This window comes from Cavia porcellus, unplaced genomic scaffold (assembly GCF_034190915.1).
Source record: "Cavia porcellus strain 051 isolate PalLab524CR breed Dunkin Hartley unplaced genomic scaffold, mCavPor4.1 scaffold_14, whole genome shotgun sequence".
NCBI classification, from domain to species: Eukaryota; Metazoa; Chordata; class Mammalia; order Rodentia; family Caviidae; genus Cavia; species Cavia porcellus.
This window is the reverse complement of record NW_026947497.1, coordinates 67,904,428-67,916,453: the sequence shown is the minus strand read 5'-3', so window position 1 is coordinate 67,916,453 and position 12,026 is coordinate 67,904,428. Positions and strand designations below refer to the sequence as shown.

The 12,026-nt window shown below is 46.0% G+C and overlaps 1 protein-coding gene across 5 annotated transcripts in view; it reads left to right on the top strand.

The window, feature by feature from the left end:
• Dgkg (diacylglycerol kinase gamma) overlaps positions 1-12,026 on the top strand; it is a 193,515-nt gene that overhangs the window by 125,867 nt on the left and 55,622 nt on the right. For all 5 annotated transcript variants that reach the window (XM_023560313.2, XM_003477071.5, XM_063261207.1 and 2 more), the window contains one exon: positions 7,582-7,672. In XM_023560313.2, coding sequence (XP_023416081.1) covers positions 7,582-7,672 — 91 coding nt within the window. The remainder of the gene's footprint in view (positions 1-7,581; positions 7,673-12,026) is intronic.

The following is a 12,026-nucleotide window of genomic DNA, read 5'->3' as shown; positions in this document are numbered from 1 at the left end:
TTTCAAAGAGACCCAGTGTCCTCAGAGAGGCAGCATCCTGGACCATGTTGGGGGCCATGGACCCTGAGTCTCAGAGGAGCCTGGTGTGAGCTGTGCCCACATATCCATGTGCAGTGCTGAGAGGATCCCGTTTCAGACTCTGGGAGGTTTCCTCATGCCTGGAGTCCTGTCCGAGAAGAAGATGTTTTCAAGTGGCTGAAAGAATTCGGGAGAACCCAGCAAAGGAGAATGTGCCCTAGTTCACAGAAACAAGCTGTCTTGTCATTGTTCTGAGGCAGAGGACTGAAATTAGCCCTCAGCTTTGAGTCACTAGCTCTCAGAGCTTTGGTTGACTATTTCATTTCCTTCCAGTGCCTTTGGGGAGTAGCAGTGGGAGACAGCAGGAGCAGAGTGGCTGGGCATGTGGCCTGCAAGGCAGGAGCTGGCACTCATATTCTAGCTCTGTACCTCCCACTGACCTCAGTCCTCTGCTGTGTACCACAAGAAGGATGCCATGCTTAGAATACCACCATCCAGACCCGGTCAAATAGTCATTCTGCATGCATCCTTTTACTATCAAATAATGCACTGCATCCATTCATCCCCAGTATTCCCCACCATGGAGACTGAGTTAAACAAAATTTTCATCACCCAGAGAGCTGTTCTAATTTATTTTTCCATTTTTATTATATAATTTGCCACTCAACCTATATCTCTGGCTACCAAGTATTAACCAATATAATTAATTAATTTTACCCCATGTTTTAAAAAAATGGATTATGAATCCTTATGCTTAAATGTCCAAGTACTCTCCTACATTAAGAGATGTTGACAGCAACTTATGAATTTCATTTATGCTTCAGAAGACTCCTTGGAAATTGTGATCCCCAGCTGAGAATCCCTGAACCCCAAGGCCACTTAGGTGTGAACAATCTGTCATCTGTGATTTCATAGGTAATTTTTCACACAATAAAAATGACGTAAGAAGTGTCTTCATAGCTTAGTAAGAGGATTCAGTGTTTATACATTAAAATCCCAAGTGAGTTTCTCCCTTCATTATCAGCCTCTTTCCCTCCTATGTGTCTTTTCTTGAGCTCTCCCCTATTTTCTGTCCACTGTCTCCTGGTCTCTGGTTTCCAATCCTCTCATCGTTCATCAGCGTGGGTTTTTCTGAGTGCCATGAAAACCAATCTTGTCCCAAAGATGGAACGAAGCCAGGGAATACCTTGCTCCTTGAAGCTGAAATACACTGAGCCAACACAAATCTGTTGGCAGGAGCGGCAGGCACAAGCGTTCCATTCAGAGTACAAAACCAGCTATTTAGAAAGCCTCCTTCCCAATTACTGGGTGTTCCCTTTCTCTTGCCATGCTCCTCTTGGGAAAGATTATTCCATCCATAGCTCTGTGCCTCAGGGCCACCAAATTTCCAAGCTGATGAGCATCAAGAGTAAGGGACAGCATACAGGGTGGATTAGATGTGGTGAGAAGCCCTCTGATGGGCCAGGACAGCTGGGCCAGCAGGTGACACGACTGGCCCTGCAGCACCTGTGAGGTGACAGTCACAGGCCCCTTCCAGGACTTGGCATCCTGACCTTAGAACTTAGCCCACCTGCCTTGGTGGGTTTTGTTGCTGTTGTTGTTGTTTTAATTCCTGATGTAAAATTTGATTAACGCAATTACTAAAATTTCAAAAGCATTTGGAATTCAAATAATTCAGACTGTTAATAGATATTCTCAATATTACTGTCACATCCATCATTCAATTATAGTTCAACCTTCACTGTAAATTCTGTGTTCCTTCTATTCCTGTTTAATTTGCTAGATTATTATTCACTTAATACTCTAATCGTTCTCGGTTACCTTCAGTAGTAGTAGCAATCACATCACCAATAACCCAGCAATAACCCAACAAATCCAAAGGGCGTAGAGTGAGTTCATTCGTTTTGTTTCCCCATTGAGATGAACCTTATAAAAATGGATAACCAATGAACAGAAATGGCCTTCCTGGCTAGTTACAATTTTCCCAGATCGCAGTTTTTGGCCTATACAATATTCTCTTAAAAAAAAAAAAAAAGTTGAATTAGTTGCCAACACTAATATTCAAGAGATCTTACGTAAAAACACATCTTTCTGGATTCTCTTTCAAAAAATGTCAGTGCTGGCAATACTTGTGCCCAAGCTCTGCATGGCAGCAGTTGTGGAATACACAGGGTTTCCCACACTGCCCCAGATGGGAACCTAGAGAAACCTTAGGAGTCAGCCAGTCTGAGCTGTTCACTGTAAGTCGAGGAGAGTGAGGCCCAGGGCTGCCAAGTGACTTTAGGGGCATCACGGGCTGGCCCAGAAGTGCCTGCAGCTCTATACCACCATCCTGCCCCCTGCACCCTGGGGACACCAGCCCAGGGGCAGCACCTATTTCCCCAGGCCTCCCAACCCGTTGCTGACTGACACAGGAGGCCCTGCAGCTAACGATTTGAGTCATGAGCCACTCAGAGAACCGATTATCAAAGCCCAAACCACAAAGAGGAATACCTTCACTTCAAGGGCTTCTATTTCTAGAAATAACTATAGTGTTCTTCTGAAGACTTCTAAGGCCAAAGAAACGTTTTCATGTTTTGACTTTTGATGACTTCAAAAGTGCATTACCCTTGAAACTTCCTTGATTCTCAGAAAAGGGCCACCAGCCGATCGGGGTGGTGGAGGGAGCTGAGTACATCACTGCTTGCTGGTACGAGCCCAGCAGCTAGCTCGATTTTCCTTTTGGGCACCCTTGAAAACAGGCTATTCATAGCCGTCAGGATGACTGATTCCAGTCCTAAGTTGCTGACAAACATGAAAGGACATTTTTAATTAGTCTCATTTTTTCCCTCATCCGTCAAATGAAAAGATTCTACTAACTAGTGTGCAATTGATGTTATTTTCTTATAAACTAGAGAAAATTAAGACAACCCAGGAAAAGAGTCCATCTACAGCGTCACTACTGTCACTTGGCATTCATCTGCCTGGCTGAGGGACCCCTGGGAGCCCTGAGAAGGAACTTCTGCCCCAAGAATGGGCTCACCGGGGTAGACGAGAGACTAACAAGGAATCTAGCAGTCTTAGGAACCTGGAAATCAGCTTCAGGACAGCTGGGTGAGGAGATTAGTCATCTCCAGCTGAAAGGTGATTATGAGAGGAAAAGACACGGTGGCCAAGGAAAACTCAGGAAGGGAGATGTGGAGAAAGTGTTCCAGAAGCCATTAAAACACTGTTCACTTTATTTTATTCAAAAAATCCTGGCCTCCTGGGACAGAACCCCGCACTGCTCCTGCCCTTGCCCCTGGGGCCATCAGGGAATGAAGTTTCCGGTGCTGGTGTCCCATAGCAGTAGAGAGGCGCTGGGCACTTTGGAGGGATTAAACACCTGCTTGGTGCTTCGCATTTGCCACGAGCTTCACAGCTTTGTTGGGTAGAGAATAATGTTTCTACTTGGTAGAAGAAGAAATGCAGAAGCAAAGAACTTAAATAACCTCCCCAACCCAGCACTCTAGGAAGCTGAGGCAGGAGGATTACAAGTTCAGGCCCAGTCTGGACAACTTCAGTCTCAAATTTTAAAAAAATAAAATAAAGACTGGGAAGGTAGTTCAGCCACAGAGACCCTGAATTCAGTCCCCAGTACTGACCAAAACACCTTGCCAGTCAGCGGTAAAGCCAGGCCTGAATTCCAGGCTCATAGCTTCTAAATTCTTGAGCAAAGAAGATGTTGAAACAGACCAAAGGCCAGTGCAGAGCTTTTACTGAAAGCTTAAGAAAGGCGATGGTGCCAGTGCTGGGGAGAAAGGCAGAGGAAAGAGAGGAGAATCCATTCCAGTTTGTGAATTCCTTTCTTTGTACCAATAGTGTTTCCCTCTCAGGGTAGACACTCTTCTTCTGAAAGTGAAAAGCAATAGTAATGAAAAACGTTAGTGAAAACAAGTGACACACATAATCTCCTGGGGGTCAGAGATCAAATGTTAGCATCTTGGGAAGTTCTGCAAAGGCAGAGGTCCTCCGGTCCAGCATCACTAACCTCTGGGCTTTTCCTCAGTTTTATGTGCCTGTAGCACATACCTGTTGATAAATGTTCAGTGAATAAGTGGATGGATGAAAGGATGGATGGCTGGATGGATGGGTGGATGGATGAATGAATGGGTGGACAGATGTATTATCCTTTAGTTTCAAAGAGACCTATCACTGGAGACTTGCTCTCCTCTGCCTCTCTGTGAAGCAGTGGTAGCCACTATCTATCATGCTAAGACAAAACTTTGGGTGTCACCCTCACTGCTCTTTCTAAGTCCTCACGATTAATCAACACTGCCAGTTCCACCACCTACATTTTAGCTTTTGAGTCTTCCCCCCAATACTACCATCACTCCCCAGTTTTCCTCCTGGATTCTTTCACCATGTCCAAACTGTTCTGCAGCGCTGCAGTCAATCATACTGCTTCCAATCCACCCTCCACTCCTGGGATGGTATAAACTTTTTTTTTAAATATAGTAAAATCCAATAAGACAAGACAGAACAAAGCCAATCAAAACAATGCAGCAAAATTGGTGCAGAACTTCAAAGCAGGATACCAAAAAACAAGAGCTACCATAGTGTATCTTGTGATCTTCACAATAGTTGTCCATTCCATCAGGTATAGCAAAATCAAACTAAAAACAAAACACAATAAAACCAATCAAAACATAATGCTGAGTAAAACAATACAATTCATCAGAAGTAAAACAGTGAAAATAATATTTGACTTCAAAAACAAGACAGAAAGAAATCTCCATATTTGCTATATTGCCTACAGTCATCCTCCCAAGAAATGTTCAGACAGCTAGTCCCAGGCCTGCATAATCAACCAAAAAATACAAGTATTTAGTTGCTTTATCTACCTTAATTGCTATCAAGGAACCTGTCCTCGGAATCATCCAGGTGCTTATGGGGTAGGCTCATGGGAGGCGCTATCTGACTTTTTTCTCCCTGGAATCTGAGCAGCTTGCATGGATTACCAGAAAGGCTGAGTAGTTGATTTGTTGGTTGGTTTCCCAAGTCCTAGCATAGCCAATTCTCAGCAGGCGCTGACTTTTCTCTCTGGGACGATATAATCTTTTTTTTTTTTTTTTTTGTCTTTTTCCTTTTTATCAGTACCGGGGATCAAACTCACGACTGCCTGCTTGCAAGGCAGGTGCTTATGCCGCTGAGCTAAACCCCCAACCCCTAAAGCAGATCTTTTTATTATCTCCATTTTACAGGTGAAGAGACTGAGGCTTAAAAGGGATTAAACTAGGCAACGGTTACACAGCAGCAATGGAGGGAGATTGTACTTGGTCCTCCCGTAGGTCCTGTGATGCTGATCTAACCATGACCTCTTAACCTTTATAGATCATCAAAAGAATCACTTGTGGGCAAAAATAGCTGTTGCTTCTGTCAGTTTTTATTAAAACTCTAAATCTCTTGGCAATAACTTTCCAAAGCCATGATTCAGACTAGCAGTGATACTGAAAAACAAAATCACAGGGCAAGTCTCCTGGCTGCCGAGATGCCCTCACTGCCAGAAAGGAATATTGACCTTGGTGTTCGGAGACCTGTGTTTTTCCTGTTACTTGGTCCCGTGCCATCGTTGACTGTTGAAAGGCACCAACGCTCATTCTATGCCCAGAAGAACTGTCTCTTTCAGGTTGCTGTCTTTGTCTATGGATTTCACTGCGCTGGTGTCCGTAGCAGTGCTCCTCAAAGTTCTAGCCAATGACCATAAGCAAAATAAGCATCTGAACATTCATAAAAATGCACATTCCTAGGCTCCAACCTACAGCTCTCATATAGGAGCCCTGGAAGCAGCATTTTAATCGCTTTCTCCAGGAAATTCTAACAAACACTAAGGTATCCAGAGTGCCCACATCCTCCTAACCAGCAGCACCAGCAGCTTGTTAGAAAGCAAGACACTGGGGGACCCAACCCTGAGTCACTCATCAAAATTACATTTTAACACGATTCTCAGGTGATTTACATATGCATATTTCTACACAGAGAACCAATAATCTACAACATTTCCCAATTTTTTTGACCTCAAGATATGCATAGAAAATGAAAACTTTATCGAGTGTGCTAGGCATACAAATGAAAACGTTGACCATGGTCTCGGAGCTCAGCCTGCCTACACCCCACTTGCCACCCTGAAGGCTCATGAGAGCAATACGTCAGGCTTACCTGCACCCTGGCACAGTGGCTGAGAAGCAATGTTCTTAAAGTACCCCCTGTTCTAACTGTTTTTATGAAGCGTAAACCCTACACTCACTCGGATCTCCTTCATCATTTGTGATTTACTTTTATATACACTAAGAGTGAGGAAGACCACTTCCCAACCAGCTCATCTAAAAATCTTCATATGGGAAAAAAAGAAAAAACCCCTGTCTCACCCTTGAGTCTCAGGTAAACTGTTGGAAAAATGCAAAGAAAATGTCAGTCAATTCTGATGAGTCATCTGCTGTGGCCTAAGGAAAATCAGGACGGAATAAGTTTCTCCCCTCTGAAGAATGTTCCTTTCCCCCTTGGACCACAAATCTGAGGGCAGAGGATTAGTAATATTCAAGTTGGCTTCCTCTTTCCCGAGTGTCAAGGAGAATGTGATTTCTTTTCATCCTCCCTTAGCTAACTCTGCCAGGCTATAAACTGGACAGGTGTCCCTTTTCTCAGCCAGCCCCTGATAATGGGGTGACAGTTGGGGAGGAGGAATGGAATAGCTTCTGAAACACTTCCTGGTGAGACCATCTGATGAAAACCACCAAGTGTCAAGCACACCATCTGACTCTCCAAAGCCCCCAGCTACATGGAAACCCCATTGATCGATTTTTTTTTTTGTCTCCTACAAAAATGTGGAAAAAATTTAAAGCTGGAAATGATGAAGTCCAACTTAGAAGCAAATATGACAAGGTCTACCTCTAAATGAAGAATTATGGGGAGGGGTTAGTGACTATCTCCACCAAACAGTTCATCTCTATTTCCTGTTTCCAACTTGCCTACAAATTTGCATTGGTTCTCTTATTGTGCTTCCCCCAGTAAATTATAGATAAGTAGCACATCTTTTGGTTGGGCTGGTGTAGGACTAGCCCTCCTCTGTCCTAATACCACACATTCTTTGAGCTCAGAAGGCTCCATTTGGTACTCTAACCATGCACAACAGAGGGCCCTGCCTACCATCCCTCTGCATTAGTGATAGAAAGGACAGTGACAGAGTATGCTGTCATTTGCCACCTCTGATTGGAGGAACTCTTTCCTCCATGGAACTCTTCCCTTGGTGCAGGTCCAGAAGCAAACAGGTCCTTTTCCTGCTCTGAGCAGGCCGTTTAAAAAGCACTTAGCAGTTCATCCAGAGTTGCCACCATGTCTTTAAAAAAAGAACAAGTTTCCTCTAAGTTCCTAGTGAGAAGTGTTGATATCAATTTCTCTTCCTTGATCATCTAATTAACCAGGTTTTGAAAATGTGAGATTAGAGAAATTCAGCAGGCTTGAATCTCTTGTGCCAAATGCCACAGCTATTTTACATGACTGCTTCCGGTACAGGATATTGAGCCTTTTCTCTGCTTCATGGTCCAGGATGAAGAACAAACTGTGGTACTTTGAATTTGGCACCTCAGAGACCTTTGCAGCCACCTGCAAGAAGCTCCATGACCACATAGAGTTGGAGGTAAGAGGCCTTGAGCTTTGTTTTTGTCCCAGGAATGTCACACACACCCTCAGGACATAGCTTGTGGGTGATCCAGTGTACCGTAGCATCGCCCTCCTGTCTCCATGATGTCACTCAAAGGGCTCCAGTTGCTGGATTTGCATTTCTTGGCCCATGTGGAGAATCCCTGGAGCTCTGGGACCCATGAAGCCTATGTAGTCTTCCTGACTCAGCTTTGTTGCCTCCCTGCCCCATCTGCCACAAAGACTCAAGGACAGGTACCAACAGTACAGGTGAGGAGAGGCTGCTATTGCTTTAAGTCAGTGCCCAAAGCCTCAGAAAAGCTGGGGAAACCAGACATCCCCCAACTTGCCCACTTCAAGGAGATGACTCACAGATGCCCAGGGTCAGCTTCGTGGGTGTGCAACCTGTGAAGTCACAAATCCCAGCACTCAGGGGAGGTCCTGTGTTGCCATCTTAAAATTCTTAACAATTGTTTTTTAGCAGAGAGCCTTGCATTTTCATTTTTTAACTAGGCAGCCAATCCTGTTGGTGCACTTGTGTTTTCTCGACTGCTCTGGCACTTGTAGCAGCCTGTCCCAGACAGCGTGGCTACGGGCACCCCTTTGCTGCTTGATAACCAGTCCCTACCCCAGTCCTGGAGGGCTGCTCTCCCGAAACCCTCTTACTGGCTGCCATGGCACTGTCCTCAGACTCTGGCCACCTGACAGCCCCGGCTCCTGTGCACACTGGCTCTATCTCCCCTCTGAGGTCCTCAGGCCTGTTGGCTCTCAGCTCCCAGCCCAGTCCTGTGGGATTTGGGCTTCTATCTGGTTTCCACTAGAGCAAAACAGGGGAGAGATGAGCTAGAGCACTCCACCAGGAAGGCCTCCTCGTGGCCCCAGCTTGGTCTCAAAGCCTCCCTGAGCAGCCCGTGGGGCCTGGGCATCCCTTTGAGAGGTCCGGTGGGCCTGCAGCAGTGTGGGAAAGCCTGCTCCTCCTTCCTGGAAGACGGCTGTGGGCACGCTTCATTCACAGGGAGTTTTCACAAACAACACAGAAAGCCAGAGGTTCTGTGCTCCGTTTGACTCATCTGCCCGCCTTTCCCCCTTGGTTGTTGGGTTACTGACACCAGAGTGGGAAGCTCAGATCCTTGCCCAATTCTCTGTCCTTTGGGCCAGCTCTGCTGGAGGGCACAGAACCCAGAGTCTGGGGGCCTGTGTTCCCACATAATAGCTGGCTGAGGCCACCTATACCTGAGAGCTGCTGAGGAGGAGCCGAGGAGCTGGCCCACCTCTGTTTATTCCTAAAACACACTGCCTGCAAGCTGCTGGAGGAGAAGGAGCGCCTTGCTGGCCAGCTGAGTGAGTGTGGCTGACCAACCCATGTGCATTTCACCCGTTGGCACGGTTGTCTGTTGGGGTCTCTTTAAATACACCACAAATGAGGGACAACCCTGGCCTAACCACGGCCAGCTGCAGGCACACAGCAACTGCTTGTTCTCCTCGCAGCTGGCCTTGACATTGTGCCCAGAATACAGCAGCTCAGCTCCCCTGCTCAGTGGCCCGCCCTCCTGGCTCCAGGCTGGTCATGCCCAACAGTCCCCTCTGGGTCCAAGAAATAGCAGCACTTCCTCAGCACAGTGGGGGTTGGTGGCCTAGTGGCAAAAGACACTGGTGGCCTCTTGGGGGGTGGGGTTATTCCGCGTGCTGTGGGGTGTTGGGCATTTTCAGAAGCACTTCCTGTTTTCCTTATCTCCCCATAATGAGTCTTTTTAGTATTTATTCATGAGGGTAAAATGGGAGAGGAGGGTCATATGACCACGGCTTCTGACAGCCTGCAGGATTGGGGCAGGCACCTTCTGCATCCAGAGAGCAGTGGGTGGGCAGTGTTGTGATTCAGAGGCACTATGAGAGATAAAGACAGAGACAGAGACAGAGGAAACAAGGCTGGCTCTAGGAGACTGCAAAGCACAGCAGGTGGAGGTGACCCTCTGAGTATGGCTGCTGCCCTCACAGCGCTGGCCTGACCAGCTCAAGGTCACCCTATCCACGTATCTCTGCTGTTTGCAAAGCCCTGCCACAGTCTTTATCTCAAGTCATACAATCATCCCCGGAACTAAGAAGGCCAGGGATTATTATCCCCACTTTATGGAAAAGCAAGCTGAGAAACAGAAGGGTAGAATGGTAAACAGGGGTAGAAAAGTAAAAACCAACAGAAAAGGTCATACTGAAATTGCCATGATGACCCAGAGGGGCAAGTTCCTTCATTTGTGCTTTTTTTTTTTTTTTTTTTTTTTTTTTTTTTTTTTTTGTACCAGGGATCGAACTCACAACTTGCTCTTGCCAGGCAGGAATTCACACCACTAAGCTAAAACCCCAGCCCAGCATTATCATTTTTTAATTAAGGCTCAGATACATTCAGTGACCTGACCAAAACTTCTTTGCTGGCAATTGGGAAGAAAAGAATCCAGATCTTCTGAAGTGAATTTAGCTTGGGATCCAGTAAGCAGAGATATACCTAACGAGCGTTAAAATCCGGTAAATCCGACAGCCTGGGAGCACTGCTTGCTCCTCCTTCGAGGGTCTGGGACCACCTCCTCTGCCTCCTCCTCGGGAGGCTTTGCAGCTCTGCCAAGAACTGCTTTGTGAAGATTCCATGTCCTACTTCTCGTTTGAGGAAAGCAGCAAGAGATGTGGGTAGACGAAAGTGAGACAGAGAAACAAGAACTGCCCTGAGGTTTGTAGGAGATTTTTCCACACAGCAGCTCCTTTTGACACACAGAACATACGAGACAGATATTCTTGTCATTACTTTCTGAGGGAGGAAACTGAGGCTGAAGAGTTCAGTGACTCAGAACTCGGGGAAAAGAAAGTAAAATCTGCTTATTTATTTATTCTGTTTATCTGGCTCTCTGCCTATTGATTTTTTGGTCACTCTAGTTAAAAAAAAAAAAAAGTAAACCCCAAGTGAGATTTTTCAGGAAACACACAGAAGTTTCTTAATACAGTACCCACTTAGCTAACCCTGCAGGCATTAGATCCAGAAGTCACTAGAAGTGACCCTGGCAGGGGTAAAGGTAACTCCAAATACAGCACTCACCTGCAGGTGCTTGGTCAGGGCTGACAAATTGAAGGGACTCTCTTGAGACACACAGGCTGGGGGATTAGTCTTCTGCATTTAGGTTAAATAACTCGCTGAACTGGATGTCTGAGCCTCAGCATTCTTATTTATAAAATGGATGTGAGAAGGGTTGGCCCATCTCCTAGTGCCTTTATTCAGATTAAAGTTTTCACAGCTTTGGGAGTTTCATTTTTTGTGTGTTTCTTTGTTTTGTTTTGTTTTGTTTTGTTTTGTTTTTTTATTTGATCAGCAGTTGTGCTAAGTGTGTCACAGAATCTGCAAACCATCCCTAAAAGCCAAGTGCCCTAATGAGCATCCCGGAGGAGAGGGACGGAGGCTAAGGGAAGCAAGAAACTCACAGGAGTCCAAAACCTGGGTAGTGAGGTCAAGCTTCCATTCCCCAGGAATTTCAAGAGTTTGAGGGGCAGTAGAGGCATTTGAGAAGCTCATTCTGGAGCAGAGATTCTCAACTAGGTAAAGGGCACGGCGCTGTGATGTTTATTCACAGCCTTTCATTCATTTTGACATTTCAGATAACGTTAAAAGCAGGCTTGAGAGTTTTGCATTTACCGAGAAGGGAGCATAATAGATACAGTGCGCATGCTCACTGTGGATTCTCCGCTGTGGGAACACGGAAGGGAGGGGCCTGCGGATGTGAGCGTTGCACCTGGAACTGGGGTGCTCAATGCTTTGTTATCAGCTCTAATTAAGAAGCGGCACGCCATGTATAGAGGTTACACACCTGTCATCCCAGCTACTCAGGAGGCAGAGACCAGAGAATCGTAAATCAAGGCCAGCCTCGGCAACTTAACAAGACCTTGTCTTAAAATTCAAAAACCAAAATAGAAAGGGCTGAAGATGTCACTCCATGGTTCTTGCCTAGCATGAGCAGAGCCCCAGGTTCAGACCTCAGTATGGCGAAAGAAACAAAGACAGAGAGAGAGAGAGAAGCCTGTCACCAACTATGTCACCACATCTAAGCTGAGTCTCTCAGAGTCCTCTTTGATGCCTCTTTGCTTCCAAAGAGGTCTTTTGCATTTCCTCCCACCTGCTTTCACCTGAAAAACAGGTGGGGGAGGAGGCACCCCCTCTGCCACTCCAAGCCCAGAATGCCTCCGAAGGTTTCAGACTCCATCACAAGGAGACCACAGCAGGCAGCCTTCAACTCCAGTGCTCAGTTTCCATTTTGTGCAAAAATTCATTTCACTGGCTCAAGGGAGAACGTCCTACATTCCTTGACATTTAACCTTTA